Here is a 25,697-nt window from a genome sequence, read left to right as displayed (position 1 = left end):
AGGGTATCTCACCATGAACTAATGTGATGTTAACAACACAGGGTATCTCACCATGAACGAATGTGATGTTAACATTACAGGGTATCTCACCATGAACTAATGTGATGTCAACATTACAGGGTATCTCACCATGAACTAATGTGATGTTAACATTACAGGGTATCTCACCATGAATGAATGTGATGTTAACATTAAAGGGTATCTCACCATGAACTAATGTGATGTCAACATTACAGGGTATCTCACCATGAACTAATGTGATGTTAACATTACAGGGTATCTCACCATGAACTAATGTGATGTCAACATTACAGGGTATCTCACCATGAACTAATGTGATGTTAACATTACAGGGTATCTCACCATGAACTAATGTGATGTTAACAACACAGGGTATCTCACCATGAACGCATGTGATGTTAACATTACAGGGTATCTCACCATGAACTAATGTAATGTTAACATTACAGGGTATCTCACCATGAACGAATGTGATGTCAACATTACAGGGTATCTCACCGTGAACTAATGTGATGTCAACATTTCTATCTCTCTCTCTTGCTCTCTCTCTCTCTCATTTTCTCTCTCCCTCCCTCTCTCTCTGTCTCCCTTTTTCTCTCTCCCTCGCTCTCTCTGTCTCTTTGTATCTCCCTCTTTCTCTCTCTCCCTCTCTCTCTCCCTTTCTGTCTCACTTTTTCTCCCTTCCTCTTTCTCTCTCACTTTTTCTCTCTCCCTCCCTCTCTTTCTGTCTTTCTTTTTCTCTCTCCCTCCCTCTCTCTCTCTCTTTTTCTCCCTCCCTCCCTCCCTCCCTCCCTCCCTCTCTCTTTTTCTCTCTCCTTCCCTCTCTCTCTGTCTCTCTTTTTCTCCCTCTATTTTTCTCCCTCTCTCTGTCTTTATCTGTCTCTCTCTCCATTCTTCTCTCTCTTTAGTGTGCTGGTTGTGTTCTTCTCAACGATGACCTAAATGTAAGTTCTGGTTGGATGAAAGCTCTCATGTTGCACTGATATTCACATGAAACAAAGACTGAACAGATGAGACATACAGTATCTCCATCAAACTCCCTTTCAGAAGTGCAATCAACTGTCATTCACATGGAAAATAATACTGCAACAATAGAATGTCCTCAAACAACCAAAAAAAGTAACTTGAAACAAGATACCTGTGGATTGAATATATATCAAAAACAATAAAACAATGAAATCTGTTTTATTGGATAAATATGTAGGCAATGATGTTCACGTATAAACAAGTGAAAATAGCATGTAGTCTCCTTCTGGCTAAGTATGAGACTGTAAAGTGGAGTAATACCCAGGTGAATGACTACACCTCTAGTTACACATCCTCTTCAGCCATATCTGTATGCTTTAGCTAACTCTTCTAATATCTGTCGTCATGGTATCCTATTCTGTCTCAGATGATACAGTAAGACAGACAGATGTTTAGTGTGATAGATGTGTTCATGTTTGGTTTGTTTGTTTGTTTCAGCTGGCCTCAGTTGGACACACTGGACAGCACAGAATGAAGGGAGAGAAGGGAGATCGGGTGAGAAAATAATACACACACACCCACACTGCAAATACACACACGTACACACATACATTTGAAAATACTGAACGGGCACACACACACCTACCAGCTCTCACAGTCTCCAGTCAGAATTAGACGTTCATCCATGTTTCTCAAACGTCAAATTTTGAAGTTGTTCCAAACGTCAAATTTCAAAGTGTTTAAGGTTAACTCAGAATTTGTAAAGTAAAGGTTAATTTTAGGCATTAACCCCCTGAAATCTTAAGGTTAAGCATTACCTCTAAATGGTTACGGTAAGGGTTAGGGTTTGGGAAAGGATTCAAATAAACATCTCAAAAACAGCTTTCTATCACTGGATTTGAACTTGCAACCAGCGCTTACTGTTGCCCCTAGTGGCCGGTTTCCACATCATCTCCCGTTCTCCTCAGACATAGATGGACATCTAATACTGACACACACACACACACACACACACACACACACACACACACACACACACACACACACACACACACACACACACACACACACACACACACACACACACACACACACACACACACACACAAACACACGTGGAGCGGCAGTGAAGATGTGGCTGTAGGAGTGTGTATACCCAAACTAATCGTGGTGGAATGTGTGACATCATCACCTGTGTTGTCCAGACACGCTTAGACACATGCAAGCATGCACACAAACACAAACGTACATGTACACACTTACACACACACACACACACTCACTGATCAGCCCACCTCCGAAATACACACATACATACATTGAATCATAGCAGCATCATCATCAAACACCGAGAGTTTCATAAATATTTAAATCACTGTCAAGTCTCATTAGTATAATTTTTATTTTATTTTAGCATCACTTTCCAAATATTCATTTTATCTGCATTGATTTAGTGCCATACATACTGAGTTAAGCAAACTTAACACCAAACTTTGTCCATCTGTCTCACTCTCTCTTTTCTGTCGCGCTATCGCTCCCTCCCTCTCCCCTCTCTCTTCCTCCCTCTCCCCTCTCTCTCTCTCTCTCTCTCTCTCTCTCTCTCTCTCTCTCTCTCTCTCTCTCTCTCTCTCTCACACACACTCTGTCTCTTTCTCTCTCTGTCCCCCCCCCTCTCTCTCTCTCTGTCCCCTCCCTCTCTCTCTCGCCCCATCTCTCTTTCTCTCTCTCCCCTCTCTCTCTCCTGCTCTCTCTCCCCTCTCTCTCTCCCCCCTTTCTCTCTCTTTCTATCTCTCTCCGTCTCTCTCTCTATATATATATCTCTATCTCTCCTAGGGTTCAGACTGCAGTGAATCTGGTACAGTAAGTGTCTTGTCCAAGTGAAGGACTGCATTAGCTCTCTGAACTAAAGACTGTATTAGCCCTCTGAACTAAAGACTGCATTAGCTCTCTGAACTAAAGACTGTATTAGCCCTCTGAACTAAAGACTGTATTAGCCCTCTGAACTAAAGACTGTATTACCCTCTGAACTAAAGACTGTATTAGCCCTCTGAACTAAAGACTGTATTAGCCCTCTGAACTAAGACTGTATTAGCCCTCTGAACTAAAGACTGTATTAGCCCTCTGAACTAAAGACTGTATTAGCCCTCTGAACTAAGACTGTATTAGCCCTCTGAACTAAAGACTGTATTACCCTCTGAACTAAAGACTGTATTAGCCCTCTGAACTAAAGACTGTATTAGTCCTTTGAACTAAAGACTGTATTAGCTCTCTGAACTAAAGACTGTATTAGCCCTCTGAACTAAAGACTGTATTAGCCCTCTGAACTAAAGACTGTATTACCCTCTGAACTAAAGACTGTATTAGCCCTCTGAACTAAAGACTATATTAGCCCTCTGAACTAAATACTGTATTAGCTCTCTGAACTAAAGACTGTATTACCCTCTGAACTAAAGACTGTATTAGCCCTTTGAACTAAAGACTGTATTAGCCCTCTGAACTAAGACTGTATTAGCCCTCTGAACTAAGACTGTATTAGCCCTCTGAACTAAAGACTGTATTAGCCCTCTGAACTAAAGACTGTATTACCCTCTGAACTAAAGACTGTATTAGCCCTCTGAACTAAAGACTGTATTAGCCCTCTGAACTAAAGACTGCATTAGCCCTCTGAACTAAAGACTGTATTAGCCCTCTGAACTAAAGACTGTATTAGCCCTCTGAACTAAAGACTGTATTAGCCCTCTGAACTAAAGACTGTATTAGCCCTCTGAACTAAAGACTGTATTAGCCCTCTGAACTAAAGACTGTATTAGCTCTCTGAACTAAAGACTGTATTAGCCCTCTGAACTAAAGACTGTATTAGCCCTCTGATCTAAAGACTGTATTAGCTCTCTGAACTAAAGACTGTATTAGCCCTCTGAACTAAAGACTGTATTAGCTCTCTGAACTAAAGACTGTATTAGCCCTCTGAACTAAAGACTGTATTAGCCCTCTGAACTAAAGACTGTATTAGCCCTCTGAACTAAAGACTGTATTAGCTCTCTGAACTAAAGACTGCATTAGCTCTCTGAACTAAAGAATGTATTAGCCCTCTGAACTAAAGACTGTATTAGCCCGCTGAACTAAAGACTGTATTAGCTCTCTGAACTAAAGACTGTATTAGCCCTCTGAACTAAAGACTGTATTACCCTCTGAACTAAAGACTGTATTACCCTCTGAACTAAAGACTGTATTACCCTCTGAACTAAAGACTGCATTAGCCCTCTGAACTAAAGACTCTATTAGCCCTCTGAACTAAAGACTGTATTAGCCCTCTGAACTAAAGACTGCATTAGCCCTCTGAACTAAAGACTGTATTAGCCCTCTGAACTAAAGACTGTATTAGCCCTCTGAACTAAAGACTATTAGCCCTCTGAACTAAAGACTATTAGCCCTCTGAACTAAAGACTGTATTAGCCCTCTGAACTAAAGACTATTAGCCCTCTGAACTAAAGACTGTATTACCCTCTGAACTAAAGACTGTATTACCCTCTGAACTAAAGACTGTATTAGCCCTCTGAACTAAAGACTGTATTAGCCCTCTGAACTAAAGACTGTATTAGCCCTCTGAACTAAAGACTGTATTAGCCCTCTGAACTAAAGACTGTATTAGCCCTCTGAACTAAAGACTATTAGCCCTCTGAACTAAAGACTATTAGCCCTCTGAACTAAAGACTGTATTAGCCCTCTGAACTAAAGACTGTATTAGCCCTCTGAACTAAAGACTGTATTAGCCCTCTGAACTAAAGACTATTAGCCCTCTGAACTAAAGACTATTAGCCCTCTGAACTAAAGACTGTATTAGCCCTCTGAACTAAAGACTGTATTAGCCCTCTGAACTAAAGACTGTATTAGCCCTCTGAACTAAAGACTGTATTAGCCCTCTGAACTAAAGACTGTATTAGCCCTCTGAACTAAAGACTGTATTAGCCCTCTGAACTAAAGACTGTATTAGCCCTCTGAACTAAAGACTGTATTAGCCCTCTGAACTAAAGACTGTATTAGCCCTCTGAACTAAAGACTGTATTAGCCCTCTGAACTAAAGACTGTATTAGCTCTCTGAACTAAAGACTGTATTAGCCCTCTGAACTAAAGACTGTATTAGCCCTCTGAACTAAAGACTGTATTAGCCCTCTGAACTAAAGACTGTATTAGCCCTCTGAACTAAAGACTGTATTAGCCCTCTGAACTAAAGACTGCATTAGCCCTCTGAACTAAAGACTGTATTAGCCCTCTGAACTAAAGACTGTATTAGCCCTCTGAACTAAAGACTGTATTAGCCCTCTGAACTAAAGACTGTATTAGCCCTCTGAACTAAAACTAAAGTTTGGCGAGCCAAAACAACTCTGCAGGTCTTAGGCAAAGTTACTCATCACACAAGCATATAGGTGGCTAAGCAGCTCTCCATAGTACCCCATTTACAAAGATAAACTCAGCAGAAAAAGAAACGTCCTCTCACTGTCAACTGCTTTTATTTTCAGCAAACTTAACATGTGTAAATATTTGTATGAACATAACAAGATTCAACAACTGAGACATGAACTGAACAAGTTCCACAGACATGTGACTAACAGAAATTGACTAATGTGTCCCTGAACAAATGGGGGGTCAAAATCAAAAGCAACAGTCAGTATCTGATATGGCCACCAGCTGCATTAAGTACTGCAGTGCATCTCCTCCTCATGGACTGCACCAGATTTGCCAGTTCTTGCTGTGAGACGTTACGCCACTCTTCCACCAAGACACCTGCAAATTCCCGGACATTTCTGGGGGGAATGGCCCTAGCCAGGCTCTTCGCTCTGGGAAGTTTTGGGGATTTTTATGAATTATCTTTGGAAGACTGGGACCTGAAAAAGGGATGTTTATTTTTTTGCTGAGTTTAGATACATTGTGTGTGGGTGTTTCTGTGTCCTGACATCTCTCTGTTTCTCAGTGCAAAGAGGGACGCATGGGACAGAAGGGGGAGAAAGGCGAGTCGGTGAGTATCTCCCATGTATAACATTCTGAGTGACTTTTATATTGGGGTACAATGGGCACAGAATATTCATTTGCAGCATTAGCTCAACTATCCAGAATGATGTGTGTATAGATTAGATTTGTATAGATTTGTGTGTGTGTGTGTGTGTGTGTGTGTGTGTGTGTGTGTGTGTGTGTGTGTGTGTGTGTGTGTGTGTGTGTGTGTGTGTGTGTGTGTGTGTGTGTGTGTGTGTGCGCGTGTGCGTGTGTGTGTGTTCCACTGCGTCAACATTAACACTGCTCATCAATCTGCCTGGTCTCATGTTGGTCCTCATTCTCTCTCTCTCTCTCTCTCTCTCTCTGCAGGTGATGCCCGCTAACTGGGGAGAAGCTGTTGGACACAAGGTATGTTTAGTAAACAACTGACTGTCCTGGCTGTCCAGTCTGTCTGTCTGAAATTCTAGATGTGTATGTGTCTGTTTGTTTTGCTGTCTGTCCCTTTGATAGAAGTTGGTATTAACTTGTGTCTCCCTCCACCCCCTTCTCTCTCTTTATCTCAGGGAGATAAAGGACAGAAGGGCGAGGTTGGTCTCCATGGACTATCTGGCACCCCAGGAAAGGATGTGAGTGGCAGCTTATCTCTGTGACATCATCACCATCATCATCATCTCCTTCATTGCTAAGAAACAAAAAATATTTATCTTGGAAAATGGCAGCAAAAAAGCATTCTCTGAGAAAATGGCAGCATAAAAGCATGCCTGTTTCTGCATTTATAATGATATTCCTATTATGCTAATATGCCGGGTAGTTAGCAAACCGTAAACATCACTTCCTATTTTACTAGAATGAACAGCATGTGTCTGTCTTATAATTAGCACAATCAGACGCACATTCACTCACGCTTGAACACACACGAGACACATACAAACACACACACAAACAAATCATCTCTCTCACACACACAGACACACACTCCCACATCCTCCTATCAGGCTAAGGGGAGTTTAGTAGAATTACACTGAATTCCTCTTCAAGGCCTAGACCTGTACAGATATCTAATCTGCTGTGTCTGGTGTCTTTCTGGGTGTTAAATCTGCCTAATGCCTGCTAGATTAGACTGGAGCAACAAAGCCAGCAGAATCAATGCTACCTCATTGACTGTGTTCTTCTCACTCAACCTGGCTGATTCAGGCTGATTTAAACCTTTTAATCTCACCCTTTCAGCCTAGCGTGGTGTATACGCATGGAAAGTTTTATACTGTGGCGATAAAGAGGAATTTACAGAGTGTGTGTGTGGGCTTGGGTGTGTGTGTGGGTGTGTGTGTGGGCTTGTGTGTGGGCGTGTGTGTGTGGGCGTGTGTGTGCGTATGTGTGTGTATATAGGCCTGTGTATGAATGACTGGAAAACAGAGAGATAAGTTCAGAACCTTCAGAACATCTGAGCGATATGGAAACAAATCCATATGGCGATAAAGTGACTGAATTATCACATTAACGTTAAATTTAGCCTGGTTCCTCTCTAGGTTTCTTCCTAGGTTCTTGCCTTTCTAGGGAGTTTTTCCTAGCCACCGTGCTTCTACACCTGCATTGCTTGCTGTCTGGGGTTTTAGGCTGGGTTTCTGTACAGCACTTTGAGATATCAGCTGATGTAAGAAGGGCTTTATGAATACATTCGATTTGATTTGATACTAATGCTACTACTACTACTACTACTAATGCTACTACTACTAATACTACTACTAATGCTACTACTACTAATGCTACTGTTGCTACTACTACTACTACTGCTACTACTACTAATACTGCTAGAACTACTGTTGGTGCTACTGTTACTGCTAATTCTACTTCTGCTACTAATACTACTACTGCAACTACTACTGCAACTACTACTGCTACTGCAAACACTACTGCTACTGCTAATACAACTGCTACTACTACTGCTGCTACTGCTAATACTACTGCTACTACTACTACTGCTACTTCTTCTAATACCACTACTACTTATTTTACTACTATTCCTGCTACTACTGCTACTTCTACTTATGCTACTACTACTACTACTACTACTACTGCTGCTACTGCTACTACTACTACTACTGCTACTACTACTACTGCTACTACTACTACTGCTACTACTACTACTACTACTACTACTATTACCGCTACTACTACTACTACTGCTACTACTACTACTGCTACTACTACTACTACTACTACTACTATTACCGCTACTACTACTACTACTGCTACTTCTTCTAATACTACTACTACTTATTTTACTACTATTACTGCTACTACTGCTACTTCTACTTATGCTACTACTACTACTACTACTACTACTGCTGCTACTGCTACTACTGCTACTTCTACTTATGCTACTACTACTACTACTACTACTACTGCTGCTACTGCTACTACTTCTGCTAATTCTACGGCCACAACTACTGCTACTTCTGCTAGTACTACTACTGATGCTCCTACTGCTACTACTACTACTACTACTGCTCCTGCTACTACTACTGCTACTACTGCTGCTGCTGCTGCTTCTACTAATGCTACTGCTACTACTACTAATACTGCAAAGTACTACTGCTGGTGCTACTGCTACTGCTAATTGTACTTCTGCTACTACTACTGCAACTACTACTGCAACTACTAAATCTGCTACTGCAAATACTACTGCTACTGCTAATACTACTGCTACTACTAATACCACTACTACTTCTATTACTACTATTACTGCTACTACTGATACTACTGCTAATACCAATACTACTACTACTACTACTACTGCTGCTTCAACTACTACTACTTCTGCTACGACTACTACTACTGCTACTACTACTGCTGCTACTGTTACTACTTCTGATACTACTGATGCTGCTACTACTACTACTACTGCTACTTCTACTACTACTACTGCTACTTCTACTACTACTACTACTACTACTACTACTACTACTACTGCTGCTTCTGCTATTGCAACCTCTATATCTGCTTTTGCTAATACTGCTACTACTACTACTACTGCTGCTGCTACTGCTACTACAACTATTACTACTACTACTACTGCCTCTACTGCTATCAATACTACTACTACTACTACTACTACTACTGCTGCTGCTACTTCTACTACTACTGCTGCTACTTCTACTACTACTGCTACTTCTACTACTACTACTGCTACTGCTACTTCTGCTACCTCTACATTTTTTTGCTTTGCTACTACTACTACTACTACTACTGCTGCCTCAACTACTACTACTTCTGCTACGACTACTACTACTACTACTGCTACTACTACTGCTGCTACTGTTACTACTTCTGATACTACTGATGCTGCTACTACTACTACTACTGCTACTTCTACTACTACTACTGCTACTTCTACTACTACTACTACTACTACTACTACTACTACTACTACTACTACTACTGCTGCTTCTGCTATTGCAACCTCTATATCTGCTTTTGCTAATACTGCTACTACTACTTCTGCTGCTGCTACTGCTACTACAACTATTACTACTACTACTACTGCCTCTACTGCTATCAATACTACTACTACTACTACTACTACTACTACTACTGCTGCTACTTCTACTACTACTGCTGCTACTTCTACTACTACTGCTACTTCTACTACTACTACTACTACTGCTACTTCTGCTACCTCTACATTTTTTTGCTTTGCTACTACTACTACTACTACTACTGCTACTACTACAGTTATCAGCAAACGTATTTCATTTTACATTTTTCTAGTGGGGCCTTATAGGTTTTTTCTTCAGCAAAATGGCCACAATAAGGGGTTGTTTTGGTCGGTGTCGATCATTTTCAGTTTATTGTCCCATCTCTAGTTCATGTGTTTGATGCCATTCCTTGTGCTCTGTTCTGGAAATTATTAGGAGCCGTCCTCCTCTCAGCAGCCTCCACTGGTGTTTGTGTGTGTGCTCTCTCAGGTTAAGATATCCTGTAAGCAGAGGTGTTCATACTGTTTATTAGAGCTGAGTGATATCTACAACCAGGTGGAGGATGGGGAGGCAGACATTCCACAATCAAATCAAATCACATTGTATATTTCACATGCACCGAATACAACAGGTGTAGACCTTACAGTGAAATGCTTACTTACAAGCCCTTAACCAACCATGCTTGAAGAAAAATAAGTGTTAAGTAAAAAATGGATGAGTAAAAAATAGAAAATAAAATTAATAAATAATTAAATAGCAGCAGTAAAATGACAATATCTGTTGGAATTGAGAGAAATCGATACAGGGATCGATACAGTTCTACACCAAATAATGCTACAAAACAGGTGACCCAGTCTTCTTCTGGCCACGTCGCACACTGATGATGTCACTATGTTTTGTGTGTGTCTACAGGGTCGAGCTGGATCCATCTGTGTGGTGGGACCCAAGGGACAGAAGGTGAGAGCTACACTTTTCTTAATGTAGCACTATTTAAATACAGTATGGATACTTCCATTGTATGTACACTGTACTTTCCTATCTACATGTACTGTAAACACATGGTGTTAGTGACACTCGAAATCCAACTTTCATTTTCTGTTTCATGTCAATTTGAACTATTTGAATTTTAACCTTTAGTAACTTGTTTTCCCAGGGTACCTCTGGAAAAGTGGGGCCCGAGGGACTAGCAGGAGAACCGGGAAACCCCGGACTTCCAGGATTTCCAGGAATTGGAAAACCAGGCCTACCAGTGAGTAGTGTCTGCCCTGGAATTCTGTCCCATCTATCTGTGCCATCCTCTGGTCAGGAGTCAGAGTGCTGTTTTAATATGTCTCCTGCCTCCCAGCTGTCTGATGCTTTATGCACTGGGCAGGGTGGGGCTGGGTTTGGCAGGCAAAGGCCGGCTATATGGATGCAGCTTTTGTGCCAAGAAGAATCTTAGAGCAGACACTGTGTGTTACCTTTGACTAGAGCCTAAAAGCATCTGAAAGGTGAAATCGACAATCGAAACTTCACTTCAAATTCTTTAATACCATGATGTACACAGGAGAACACACACAGGGATTATAATGACAGACTATTATAAACCCCTAGGTTTAGGAGGAGGTCCTAGAGAGTTCCTCCTTTGATTGTCAAATAAGACTGCTACTTGATTGGTTAATATAGAACGGTGGGTAGGCCGTATGCAAAATATAAATGACATTTGTACATAGACAGGAGAAGATTAATCATGTCTGGAAAATGTATTATAGAAACAAAGCAATCTTGCAGCTGTCTGACTATAGGCAGGTTAAACCATGGGATTTGTTGAATAAAATGAAAATACGTTTGTAGCTGCTTGATAAGCCTGGTTGCCTCCTCAGCCTGGTTATTAGTTTGTTGTCATAGGTCATAGGCATTAGTTACACAATTAATTTAGGTCACTGACAATTATGGTTCAGCTTAAGAAAGCCTGTTTTCAGTCTGTCTGCCCGTTTGTCCTTGAATCTCTTGGTGAGCTGTGAATGAGTGCCTCACTCAGTGGCTTGTGTTTCTGAGAGAGAGAGAAAATCCTCTGCATTAGTTATTTGTCACGTTCCTGACCGGTTTTCTGTTATTTTGTATGTGTTTGACGGTCAGGGCGTGAGTTTGGGTGGGTAGTCTATGTTATGTGTTTCTATGTTTGTTAAAGGGTGACCTGATATGGTTCTCAATTAGAGGCAGGTGGTTTTCATTTCCTCTGATTGAGAGCCATATTAAGGTAGGTGTTTTCACATTGATTGTTGTGGGTGGTTGTCTCCTGTGTCTGTGTCTATGTACGTTGCGCCACACGGGACTGTTTTCGGTTTGTTTGTTCGTTTGTTCGGTTTATGTAGTCTGTTCCTGTTTCATGCGTTCTTCGTGTCATGTAAGTTCTTATGTTCAGGTGCGTCTACGTCGTTTGTTGTTTTGTAGTTTGTTAAAGTGTTTTCGTGTTTTTTCGTCTTGAATTTAATAAATCATGTCATCTCAAGAAGCTGCATTTTGGTTCAATCCTTGCTCCTCCTCTTCGGATGAAGAGGAGGAAAGCCGTTACATTATTAGTAACTTTCCCAACAATATCACTCTGTATGCAGAAGGGATTATGATATTAAGACAAATTTATAGATATAGAAAATGTATAAATCCACCTCTAACACATCTTAGTGCAGACACAGTGTGTTACCCTTGACTGAAACCAAGAATCTTCGAGAGCAGACCCTGTGTGCGTCTGTTTGGCTCTGGTAGACAGAGAAAGTGAGAGACAGTTAGAGAGGGGGATAGTTGCTCAGCTCTCTTTTTTTGTGTTTGGTTTTGTTCCTAGGGCACCCCAGGAGGACCACCTGGATCGAATGGAGAAAAGGTAAAAAATATCTGCGGTATTATTTTAAATCCAATTAAATTCTACTTCGAAACTTTGAAGGCTGCAGTATATAAAGTATGCAGACTACATTGTTTGATAATAACACATCCCACAACAATGTACATTTCTGGAATGTTACCACTTTTGTTATGGTTACTATGTCTTGTTCCTCTCTTCCTGTCCCAGGGGGATTCTGGGACACCAGGGAAAGATGGAGAGCCAGGAGATCCTGTGAGTACAGGATGCGTTCAGATAAATGTTTTGTTTTTTAGTCAGTTAGTCATGTTAGTCAGTTAGTCGTGTTAGTTATGCTAGTAATGTTAGTCACGTTAGTCTGTTAGTCTCGTTAGTCCATTAGTCATGTTAGCCAGTTAGTCATGTCAGCCAGTTAGTCATGTCAGCCAGTTAGTCATGTCAGCCAGTTAGTCATGTTAGCCAGTTAGTCATGTTAGCCAGTTAGTCATGTTAGCCAGTTAGCCATGTTAGCCAGTTAGTCATGTTAGCCAGTTAGTCATGTTAGCCAGTTAGTCATGTTAGCCAGTTAGTCAGGTTAGCCAGTTAGTCATGTTAATCAGTTAGTAATGTTAGTCAGGTTAGTCATGTTATTCCTTTAGCCATTTTATCCAGTTAGTCATGTTAGTAATTTAGTCATGTTAGTCATTTAGTCATGTTAGTCATTTAGCCATGTTAGTCATTTAGCTATGTTAGTCATTTAGTCATGTTAGTCATTTAGCCATGTTAGTCAGTTAGTCATGTTAGTCTTTTAGCTATTTTATCCAGTTAGTCATGTTATTACTTTAGCCATGTTAGTCATTTAGCCATGTTAGTCAATTAGTCAGTTGGTCATGTTAGTCATGATAGTCCGTTAGGCATGTCAGTCAGCTAGGCATGTTAGTCAGCTAGTCATGTTATTCAGCTACTCATGTTATTCAGCTAGTCATGTTATTCAGTTAGTCGTGCTAGTTATGTTAGTCAGTTAGTAATGTTAGTCACGTTAGTTTGTTAGTTGTGTTAGTCCATCAGTCATGTTAGTCAGTTGGTCATGTTAGTCAGTTGGTCATGTTAGTCAGTTAGTCATGTTAGTCCGTTAGTCATGTTAGTCCGTTAGTCGTGCTAGTTATGTTAGTCAGTTAGACATGTTAGTCCGTTAGTCATGTTATTCAGTTAGTCGTGCTAGTTATGTTAGTCACGTTAGTTTGTTAGTTGTGTTAGTCCATCAGTCATGTTAGTCAGTTGGTCATGTTAGTCAGTTAGTCATGTTAGTCCGTTAGTCGTGCTAGTTATGTTAGTAAGTTAGTAATGTTAGTCATGTTAGTCAATTAGTCCTTTAGTCATGTTAGTCAGTCATGTTAGTCAGCGTGTAATTTGAAACCTCATCATCATGCTCTACTATAATGTATTGCTGTTGTGTTTTCAGGGTCCTAGGGGTCCTGGTGGCGGTAAAGGAGATAAGGTGACTTAACCCTCAGTGTCCCGGCTTGAATTATCTTGATTTTCTCTCTAAATATCTCTATATTATTGACTTGTCGGTGTGTGTATCTATACTTCTCTAGATATGTGGGTTTGTGTTTCTACATCTGTGAATGTTTGTGTTTCTACATCTGTGAATGTTTGTGTTTCTACATCTGTGAATGTTTCTGTTTCTACATCTGTGACTGTTTGTGTTTCTACATCTGTGACTGTTTGTGTTTCTACATCTGTGACTGTTTGTGTTTCTACATCTGTGACTGTTTGTTTTTCTACATCTGTGAATGTTTCTGTTTCTACATCTGTGACTGTTTGTGTTTCTACATCTGTGACTGTTTGTGTTTCTACATCTGTGAATGTTTGTGTTTCTACATCTGTGATTGTTTGTGTTTCTATACCTGTGACTATTTTGTGTCTCTACATTTGTGTTTGTGTCTCTACATCTGTGGGTTTGTGTCTGTACATCTCTGACTCTCTTTTACTCTGTGTGTCTGTCTCACAGGGTGACCCGTGTGAGTTGTGTCCCGTCCTGTCTGAAGACCTGGGCAACACTGTAGCCCTCCAGGGGAAGACGGGGCCCAAAGGAGAGCCTGGCATAGGAGACCCTGGCCTCCCGGTGAGACATATAGCACCCCTAACTCTTAACCGTTGACCCTTTAAAGGTGCACTCTGCAAGATGTGCATATAGCGATTTATGTTTAATATAGTCATCAAGGAATTCAGAAATGCTCATTTAAAGCTAGAAATATTTATTATCTCATCTTCTCTTCTTCTCCTCTTCTCTCCTCCCTCCTTCTCTCCTCCCTCCATCTCTCCTTCCTCCTTCTCTCCTCCCTCCTTCTCATCTCCTGTTTTCTATTCATCAGGGTCTTCAAGGATCAGATGGGAAGGCGGGAGAGAAGGTACAGAGTTCCTTTATATCTCATGTTTCATTCATGTGCTTTGAGAATGGGATTACGTACAGCCTCTAACTCAACTGTGCACACACACGCACACACACTCATATACTGTAGGTGCATACACACCAGTATACCAAGGGAGGCAGTTAGCCTAGCTGTTCAGAGCAGGTGGCCAGTAACCAAAAGGTTGCTGGTTTGAATCCCGAACCGACTAGGTGAAAAGGTGTTCTGGATAAGAATGTCTGCTAAATTACTAAAATGGAAATGTACACACACGCATATGTACAGTGCCATCGGCACATTACAGCCTTACTCTAAAATTGATTAAATTGTTTTTTCCTCATCAATCTACCCCATAATGACAAAGCAAAAACAGGTTTATAGAAATGTTTGCTAATTTGCTAAAAATAAAAAAGGGAAATATCACATTTACATAAGTATTCAAATCCTTTACTCAGTACTTTGTTGACACCCATCTGACAGAGATTACATCATCGAGTCTTCTTGGGTATGATGCTACAAGCTTGGCACACCTGTATTTGGGGAGTTTCTCCCATTCTTCTCTGCAGATCCTCTCAAGTTCTATCAGGTTGGATGGGGAGCGTTGCTGCACAGATATTTTTAAGTGTCTCCAAAGATGTTCGATCGGGTTCAAGTCCGGGCTCTGGCTGGGCCGCTCAAGGACATTCAGAGACTTTTCCCGAAGCCACCCCTGCGTTGTCTTGACTGTGTGCTTAGGGTTGTTGTCCTGTTTGAAAGGGGAACCTTCGCCCCAGTCTGAGGCCCTGAGCGCTCTGGAGCAGGATTTCATCATGGATCTCTCTGTACTTTCCTCCATTAATCTTTGCCTCGATCCTGACTAGTTTACCAGTCCCTGCCGCTGAAAAACATCTCCACAGCAAGATCCTGCCACCACCATGCTTCACCATAGGGATTTTGCCAGGTTTACTCCAGACTTGACACTTGGCATTCAGGCCAAAGAATTCAATATTGGTTTCATCAGACCAGAGAGTCTTGTTTCTCATGGTCTGAGAGTCTTTTTTGGGCTGTCATGTGCCTTTTCCTGAGGACTGGCTTCCGTCTGGCCACTCTACCATAATGGCCTGATTGGTGGAGTTCTGCAGAGACGGTTGTCCTTCTGGAAGGTTCTCCCATCTCCACAGAGGAACTTTGGAGCTCTGTCAGAGTGACCATTTAGTTCTTGGTCACCTTCCTGACCAAGGCCCTTCTCCTCCGATTGCTCAGTTTTGCCACTGTGTTCTTGGGGATCTCGACACAATCCTATCTCGGATCTCTACGGACAATTCCTTCAACCTCATGGCTTGGTTTTTGCTCTGTTAACTGTGGGACCTTATGTAGACAGGTGTGTGACTTCCCAAATCATGTTCAATCAATTGCATTTACCACAGGTGGATTCCAATCAAGTTGTAGAAACATCTCAAGGATGATCAATGAAAACAAGATGCACCTGAGCTCAATTTCAAAGCTCATAGCGAAGGGTCTGAATACTTATGTAAATAAGGTATTTCTGTTTATTTATTTGATAAATTTGCAAAAATTCCAACAAAAATTGTTTTCGCTTTGTCATTATGGGGTATTGTGTGTAGATTGATGATGATTTTTTTAATCCATTGTAGAATAAAGCTGTAACGTAACAAAATGTGGGGAAAGTCAAGGAGTCTGAATACATTCCGAAAGCACTGTGTGTATAGACAAACAAGTGCTTTCAAGGTTCCTCACACACACACACACACCACACTGTGCCTGTAACCACATACTGTAATTGTTTAGCGGTCTTCCCTATCCCAAACCACAGATCATGTAGTGACATGACAGCTGGATTGTGGCCAGCGTCTCCTCTATGGCTGAATAACTGATCTGTTAGGGACAAAATATTAGACATAGTTGACTAACTGATATGTTAAGGAAACCACATTAGATATAGTTGAATAAATGATCTGTTAGGGACACCACACTATATATAGTTGACTATCTGATCTGTTAGGGACACTACATTAGACTAACTGATCTGTTTGGACACCACATTAGATTAACTGATCTGTTAGGGACACCACATTAGATATAGTTGACTATCTGATCTGTTAGGGGCACCACATTAGATATAGTTGACTATCTGATCTGTTAGGGATGCCACATTAGATATAGTTGACAAACTGATCCATCAGGGACAACACATTAGACTTACTGATCTGTTTTGTCACCACATTAAAGTGATCTGTTTGGACACCACATTATACTAACTGATCTGTTAGGGATTCCACATTAGATATAGTTTATTATCTGATCTGTTTGGACACCACATTAAAGTGATCTGTTTGGACACCACATTATACTGATCTGTTTGGACACCACATTAAACTGATCTGTTTGGACACCACATTAAACTGATCTGTTTGGACACCACATTAGACTAACTGATTTGTTAGGGACACCACATTAGATATATTTGACAAACTGATCCGTCAGGGACACGACATCAGAATAACTTATCTGTTAGGGACACCACACTAGATATAGTTGATTAACTGATCTGTTTGGGCACCACATCAGACTAACTGATCTGTTTGGACACCACATTAAACTGATCTGTTTGGACACCACATTAAACTGATCTGTTTGGACACCACATTAAACTGATCTGTTTGGACACCACATTAAACTGATCTGTTTGGAAACCACATTAGACTAACTGATCTGTTTGGACACCACATTAAACTGATCTGTTTGGACACCACATTAAACTGATCTGTTTGGACACCACATTAGACTAACTGATCTGTTTGGACACCACATTAGACTAACTGATCTGTTTGGACACCACATTAAACTGATCTGTTTGGACACCACATTAAACTGATCTTTTTGGACACCACATTAAACTGATCTGTTTGGACACCACATTAAACTGATCTGTTTGGACACCACATTAAACTGATCTGTTTGGACACCACATTAAACTGATCTGTTTGGACACCACATTAGACTAACTGATCTGTTTGGACACCACATTAAACTGATCTGTTTGGACACCACATTAGACTAACTGATCTGTTTGGACACCACATTAAACTGATCTGTTTGGACATCACATTATACTAACTGATCTGTTAGAGACACCACATTAAACTGATCTGTTTGAACACAACATTAGACTAACTGATCTGTTTGGACACCACATTAAACTGATCTGTTTGGACACCACATTAAACTGATCTGTTTGGACACCACATTAGACTAACTGATCTGTTTGGACACCACTTTAGACTAACTGATCTGTTTGGACACCACATTAAACTGATCTGTTTGGACACCACATTAGACTAACTGATCTGTTTGGACACCACATTAAACTGATCTGTTTGGACACCACATTAAACTGATCTGTCTGAACACCACATTAGACTAACTGATCTGTTTGGACACCACATTAAAGTGATCTGTTTGGACACCACATTAAACTGATCTGTTTGGACACCACATTAGACTAACTGATCTGTTTGGACACCACATTAAACTGATCTGTTTGGACACCACATTAAACTGATCTGTTTGGACACCACATTAAACTGATCTGTTTGGACACCACATTAAACTGATCTGTTTGGACACCACATTAAACTGATCTGTTTGGACACCACATTAAACTGATCTGTTTGGACACCACATTAAACTGATCTGTTTGGACACCACATTAAACTGATCTGTTTGGACACCACATTAAACTGATCTGTTTGGACACCACATTAAACTGATCTGTTTGGACACCACATTAGACTAACTGATCTGTTTGGACACCACATTAGACTAACTGATCTGTTTGGACACCACATTAAACTGATCTGTTTGGACACCACATTAGACTAACTGATCTGTTTGGACACCACATTAAACTGATCTGTTTGGACACCACATTAAACTGATCTGTTTGGACACCACATTAGACTAACTGATCTGTTTGGACACCACATTAAACTGATCTGTTTGGACACCACATTAGACTAACTGATCTGTTTGGACACCACATTAAACTGATCTGTTTGGACATCACATTATACTAACTGATCTGTTAGAGACACCACATTAAACTGATCTGTTTGAACACAACATTAGACTAACTGATCTGTTTGGACACCACATTAAACTGATCTGTTTGGACACCACTTTAGACTAACTGATCTGTTTGGACACCACATTAAACTGATCTGTTTGGACACCACATTAGACTAACTGATCTGTTTGGACACCACTTTAGACTAACTGATCTGTTTGGACACCACATTAAACTGATCTGTTTGGACACCACATTAGACTAACTGATCTGTTTGGACACCACATTAAACTGATCTGTTTGGACACCACATTAAACTGATCTGTCTGAACACCACATTAGACTAACTGATCTGTTTGGACACCACATTAAAGTGATCTGTTTGGACACCACATTAAACTGATCTGTTTGGACACCACATTAGACTAACTGATCTGTTTGGACACCACTTTAGACGCTACACCTTAAAGGAAGCATGCCTATTAGTGGGTGTTATCACTAATCTGACTCCCTGTTATGATGTGTGTCTGTGTGCTTGGCAGGGAGAGGTGGGATCGGATGGGGTCAAAGGGGAAAAGGGTGACGCATGTGCTGTGTGCCCCACCCTGGGTGAAATACCTGCTGCCAACATGGTTGCTATGAAACAAACTCTGACACTCAAAGGAGAGAAAGGAGAACCTGGGCTTGGACAGAAGGGAGAACAGGTGAATGTGTGTTTTTTGGAAATGAATGTGTTAGTGTGTGTTCTGTTGTGTTGTCTTGTGTGTCACAGGAGGTTGGTGGCACCTTAATTGTGGAGTTCCGGGCCTTGTGGTAATGGCTGGACGGAATAGGTGGAATGGCTGCAAATACGTCAAACACATAGTTTCCAAGTGTTTGATGCCATTCCTTTTGCTCCTTTCAGACCATTATTATGATCCGTCCTCCCCTCAGCAGCCTCCTGTGGTGTGCGTGTGTGTGTGTGTTTGTTTGTACCTGTGTTGTTCCTGTTTCTGTGTATCTGACCCGGAAGTAACTCCTCCACTCTGTTGGTGCTTTACAGGGGGAGGCTGGACTCGTTGGCCTGGCAGGTCTAAGAGGAGAAAAGGTGTGTACTGAGTAAGGTTCCAAGTAGGTGCAGAGACTGATGGAATAAATGTGTTTATGTATCTTACCCATTAAAACGACTCTATTACTAGAATGTTGATTTAGTTCAAAAGCAATTTGTACAGTTCTGTTGACATTACAGTTTATCTTGTTTCCAGGGTAACGCTGGTGGCAAAGGAGCTGACGGTAAAACGGTGAGTGTAGACTACCATTAAGAGTGATTTCACTAGACTCTTTTCAGTGACTGATAGTTTTATCAACATACTTTATATTCATAGTTGTCACCCGTTATGATAAAATACTTTCCAGAAATTACTGATGCAGAAATGATTTCAGTTGGAGGTTGCGATTCTCTTTGGAGATAAGGTGATGACATGTACTGTAACTATTTATCTGTTAGGGCAAAACTGGACCCAGAGGACCTAGTGGCAAGGATGGACTGAAGGGGATAAAGGTGAGAGATGGAGATAACAGACACTACATCTAATACTGGCTGATGTCACCATGTTGTGTTAGAGTGTGTTAGAGTGTGTAATGTTGTGTTATGTGTTGTGTTATGTGTTGTGTTAGGTTGTTGTGTAATGTGTTGTGTTAGAGTGTGTTATGTTGTGTTAGAGTGTGTCATTTGATTCTTCTGACAGGGAGATGCAGGGATTCCTGGTCTGGGAACTCCAGGTCCTAAGGGCGAGAAGGTGAAGTGTGTGTCCGTGCATGTCTACACATGAAAGTATGACTATCCGTGTGTCCACACAGGTGTGTGGGAGAGTTTTGCCACCCATCCTAACCCAGTGTGTCTCCCGTCCACCCCAGGGTGCGTCGTGTGAGGTGTGCCAGTCTTCTCCCTCAGAGGTGGGCAGTGGGACGTCCATTGTCAAGGTGCTAGCAGGTACGCCAGGTGAACCTGGCCTTCCAGGGCCTCCCGGGCTTCCAGGAGTGGGCGCCGATGGCAAACAGGTGAGACCACTCTACCTGACAGGAAGAGAGTTGCAACGGGCTTCTCTGCTGACTTCGTTATCCAGGTTTGTCATAAGTTTGACGATGCTTGTTTAACATGACCAGCCAACAACATACAGATGCGTCTGTCAAACCTACCAAAACACCAACCTGAACGTAGTTCAGTGTGTACAGTGGTTCCTCCTTTAAAAGTTGCGTCATACTGCAGCCTTGCGTGCTGCCGCAGAATTCTGTGGCACGTCATTTAATTCTCAGCCATTTTTTCCTGTTACCGCAAGTTATTGCTCGTTTGACCACCAGAGGGCATCTTTGCATAGTATTCCGTATTGGCATTACCAGAGAATTGAAAACCTTTTTTGTAATAACATAGTATATGGGATTGATTTTAAGAAATGTGGCTTAACTTCTCTAGGGTATGTGGGATGGTAGCGTCCCACCTCGTCAACAGCCAGTGAAACTGCAGGGCGCCAAATTCAAAACAACAGAAATCCCATAATTTAAATTCCTCAAACATACAAGTATTTTACACCATTTTAAAGCTACACTTGTTGTATATCCAGCCAAAGTGTCCGATTTCAAAAATGTTTTACGACGAAAGCACACCAAACGATTATGTTAGGTATGAGCCAAGTCACAGAAAAAGACAGCCATTTTTCCAGCCAAAGACAGCAGTAACAAAAAGTAGAAATAGAGATAAAATTAATCACTAACCTTTGATGATCTTCATCAGATGACACTCATAGGACTTCATGTTACACAATACATGTATGTTTTGTTCGGTAAAGTTCATATTTATATCAAAACATTTGAGTTTAGGCGGGACGCTACTGTCTCACTTGGCAAAAAGACAGAGAAAATGCAGAGCGCCATATTCAAATTAATTACTATGAAAATTACTATAAAATCAAACTTTCATTAAATAACACATGAAAGATACCAAATTAAAGCTACACTGGTTTTGAATCCAGCCAACATGTCAGAATTCAAATAGGCTTTTCGGCGAAAGCAAACGATGCTATTTTCTGAGGATAGCACCATTGTAAACCAAGAGAGATAAGCATATTCCAACCCTGCAGGCACGACACAAAACGCAGAAATAAAAATATAATTCATGCCTTACCTTTGACGAGCTTCTGTTGTTGGCACTCCAATATGTCCAATAAACATCACAAATGGTCCTTTTGTTCGATTAATTCCGTCGATATATATCCAAAATGTCCATTTATTTGGCGCGTTTGATCCAGAAAAACACAGGTTCCAACTTGCTCAAACGTGACGACAAAATATCTCAAAGGTTACCTGTAAACTTTGCCAAAAAATGTCAAACTACTTTTGTAATACAACTTTAGGTATTTTTTAACGTTAATAATCGATCAAATTGAAGACGGGATGATCTGTGTTCAATACAGGATTAAAACCAACCGTAGCATGCCTTCTGGTCATGCGCTTCTATCTCACAGGACACCTAGAGTGACTCGACTTCAAGATGGCCGTATTTCTTCATTACACAAAGGAATAACCTCAACCAATTTCTCTAGACTGTTGACATCCAGTGGAAGCCGTAGGAACTGCAAGCAAGGCGCTTAGAAATCTGGTTTCCCAATGAAAATCATTGAAAAGAGAGTGACCTCAAAAAGAAAAATCTGAATGGTTTGTCCTCGGGGTTTTGCCTGCTAAATAAGTTACGTTATACTCACATACATGATTCAAACAGTTTTATAAACTTCAGAGTGTTTTCTATCCGAATCTACTAATAATATGCATATCTTTTTTTCTGCGGATGAGTAGCTGGCAGTTTCATTTGGTATGCTTTTCATCCAAACGTGAAAATGCTGCCCCCTACCCTAGAGAAGTTAATTAATTAGATTAATATTAGGATGTTTCTATTCGGAGAAAAACAAAAAACAAAACCCTCAGGGTTTCCGGTAGGATGGAATGGAAAATATGGCGATGTACAACATGACGGTCGAAAGTAGGCTACAAGACTGGAGGATTCTAAATTGTTTGCCTTCATTAGACAACTTTGTTCCAATATTTCTGTAAATCAGGGATATTTATTCCCATTGTAATTCGTTATGGATCCAGAACTAAATCAACATATGGATTTTGAAAGGGTATTTTTTATCATTATTTTACTAACGAAGTGTGTTTATTTGTTTATTAGGCTAATGTGCAGTCTACAATACATTCTGTAGTAAACATGGGAAAGTGCCTTACATCAGGGAGAGCAGGCCATGTCTGTACTACAGAAGGAGGGGCATAACAATAATGGACAGCACCATGGTGAACAAAGGGCACATATATACAAATACAATCAGTGGGAACAGGGGACAGGTGTGCGCTATGAAAGTTCCAGAGGGATCTGTGACAGTACTCCCCCCCTGAAGCGCTGCACAAGCAGCACAACGACACTGGTCTCGAGGACGATTACAGGAACGCAGTGTGGGTCGATCAGGACCCAATGCAGCAGCCAAAGTTGCTGCTGCCGAAGTTGCGGTGGCGTCGGACGGACCAGTAGCAGTGGCGTCGAACGGACCGGTTGTGGCGGCGTCGGATGGGCCAGTTGCGGCTGCTGAAGTAGCGTTGTCGGACTGACCCGTTGTGGCAACGTCGGACGACCCAGTTGCAGCTGCCGAAGTTGTGGCGGCGCTGGACGAACCAGTCGCAGGGTCGTCAAACGGGCCATTCCCGCTGTCTCCCTTAATGGTCGATTTTTCTGTCACGTTGGTATAAATGGTTGGGAGACCAGGGGGTTTTATTTACCCAAATTACAGCGTGCCATATACAAGCACGAGGACAAAGACCAAAAAAACACTATACAAAACACAGGGTTGAGACCCAAACAAAAGAGCGAGGAGTACCTTGAATAAATACACAATCGCACAATGATTATGACACTGGACGAGACCCATAATCTTCTGCACAATACACGTGGCACGAAAGCCAAAACAACACAACACACGACCAATGGACATTGGAACAATAATCGACAGCCCAATGGAAACCAAAGGGCACACTTATACAAGTACTAATTAGTGGGAACAGGGAAAGTTCCAGAGGGATCCGTGACACGTGCAGACTTTTTTTTCTTTAAATTATTGTTTTATGTAGGATGCTACATTTTTGACTAGTTGCAATTGTAAGTAGGCCTAATAAAAAAAATCCTACTTCTATTAGGCTGTTAAGCCCCATAGCCTACCTCAGCCAGTTAAGTTATTTTATATAGGTCTAGGCTCCGAAGAAATAGACTCCAATTAAGCCCTTTTGTTGTTTGTAAAGTCAAATTCAAAATTCAAAAGGCACTCACACATTTGAGCTATATTTTTTGCAGGTGCATGGCAACAGGTGCATGGCAACAGGTGCATGGCAACAGGTGCATGGCAACAGCCGGATAAGATGAGGAAAAAGAGGAGGAATCTGCACACTGCTCTTGATAGTATCACTGATCTTTAATAAGCTTATGTATCGGCCTCACGGCCTTCGTCAGAGCTCTTGTGAGTTTAAAAAAAGTAGTACCCTTATATAGACCTAGCCACACCCACATCCGTTCCACTCATCGAAAGGAGTTGGAGGTGAAGGAAAAACAAATAAGTGCTACCAAATATAACAATATGCATTTCATAAATATTAAAAAAAAAAAAATGTGTACATAAAACGGATTAAACACGTCTGTAAAACCACAATGAGGGCATCAACCTACCAAGCCAGTTTTCGTAAATCATTGGGTACAGCGTAAGAAAAACGTCAGATTAACTGAAATAGGGGCATAATTCATGTTAAAATTCACAACATAACATACATAGGCATTTCATCATTAAGACCTTTAGGAAATAATGTCTGGAGGGTGAAAATCCCAAACCATTCTCTTTTACTCAGAGTATTATTAATGTCACCTCCCCTGTCTGATATCTTAACTTTCTCTATGACACAAAATCTAAAGGTAGAAATGTCATGTTTTTGTTCATTAAAATGTACTGCGACTGGATAATCCCTGTCACTTTTATGTTCACTGATTCTCTGTTTGAGAGAATGAGAGGTTTTACCTACATAGCACAGCCCACTTGGATATTTAATAATGTAGATAACATGGGTGGTGGAGCATGTAATAATGTCATTTATTTGGAACCGTTTTCCTGTATGTGGGTGGCAGAAATATTCACACACATCATATTGTTGCACTGTGCGCAAACTCTGCATTTATAGCTACCATTTGGAACAGGGCGTAAAAGAGCCTGGCTGATTTTCTTTTGTGGCTGGCAGTTGGCATGAACCAATTTATCGCGTAAATATAACATGCCAGTGTTTCTTGACCGCATCTCCCACTTTTCACTAGTTCAACGTATATGTGGTTGTGAACATTACGGAGTGTTCTGTAGCTTTAGCGGGTCTTTTTTGTAGCAGTTCATCTCGTGTTTTCCCCAATGCCAAATTAAGAGCTTCATCCACACATTGTGGAGAATAGCCTCTTCTTAGAAACCTATTGCGCATCTCCTCTGCTTTTTCTAGATGGTCCTGAAAATTATTTGTTGTAAGTCGGGGAGGGGGGGGGGGGGGGGGGGGGGGGTTCCCATCTAGCTCGGCTATTAGACAATTCTTTAGTAAAGGTTGAATAGTCTATTGTTCAGCTAATAGCCCATCCTACTAGCTTGTGAAAAACTAATAATAATACTTGTTCCCCTTTCCATGTTAAATATTCCAATTGATAAAGTGTTTTTAGCCACAATCGGCCCCAACCCCAATTAATATATTTGGGCACAGTCGATAATGTGCTGGACTTCGGGCTAGAATGTTGAGGGTTCGAAACCTGCTCCCTGCTTGCTATAATGAATGAGTTTGATACACCTGGTATTGGGTATGGCTGAATATTTTTTTGCTAAATAGGGATTTTAGTCAATTATCTTTATGACAAA

The 25,697-nt window shown here is 41.0% G+C and overlaps 1 protein-coding gene across 4 annotated transcripts in view; it reads left to right on the top strand.

The window, feature by feature from the left end:
* Window positions 1–25,697, top strand: part of col16a1 (collagen, type XVI, alpha 1) — a 149,572-nt gene that overhangs the window by 56,845 nt on the left and 67,030 nt on the right. For all 4 annotated transcript variants that reach the window (XM_038972322.1, XM_038972324.1, XM_038972323.1 and 1 more), the window contains exons 10-28: window positions 930–965; window positions 1,486–1,542; window positions 2,821–2,847; window positions 5,957–6,001; window positions 6,346–6,384; window positions 6,540–6,602; window positions 10,365–10,409; window positions 10,606–10,701; window positions 12,274–12,312; window positions 12,499–12,543; window positions 13,730–13,765; window positions 14,282–14,395; window positions 14,646–14,681; window positions 19,290–19,451; window positions 19,790–19,834; window positions 19,992–20,027; window positions 20,234–20,287; window positions 20,475–20,525; window positions 20,644–20,787. In XM_038972322.1, the coding sequence (XP_038828250.1) occupies window positions 930–965; window positions 1,486–1,542; window positions 2,821–2,847; window positions 5,957–6,001; window positions 6,346–6,384; window positions 6,540–6,602; window positions 10,365–10,409; window positions 10,606–10,701; window positions 12,274–12,312; window positions 12,499–12,543; window positions 13,730–13,765; window positions 14,282–14,395; window positions 14,646–14,681; window positions 19,290–19,451; window positions 19,790–19,834; window positions 19,992–20,027; window positions 20,234–20,287; window positions 20,475–20,525; window positions 20,644–20,787 (1,170 nt within the window). The remainder of the gene's footprint in view (window positions 1–929; window positions 966–1,485; window positions 1,543–2,820; window positions 2,848–5,956; window positions 6,002–6,345; window positions 6,385–6,539; window positions 6,603–10,364; window positions 10,410–10,605; window positions 10,702–12,273; window positions 12,313–12,498; window positions 12,544–13,729; window positions 13,766–14,281; window positions 14,396–14,645; window positions 14,682–19,289; window positions 19,452–19,789; window positions 19,835–19,991; window positions 20,028–20,233; window positions 20,288–20,474; window positions 20,526–20,643; window positions 20,788–25,697) is intronic.

The sequence above is a fragment of the Salvelinus namaycush genome, chromosome 32 (genome assembly GCF_016432855.1).
Source record: "Salvelinus namaycush isolate Seneca chromosome 32, SaNama_1.0, whole genome shotgun sequence".
Lineage (NCBI taxonomy): Eukaryota > Metazoa > Chordata > Actinopteri > Salmoniformes > Salmonidae > Salvelinus > Salvelinus namaycush.
Note: the sequence above shows the minus strand (reverse complement) of the source record. Positions and strands in the feature narration are given on the sequence as shown.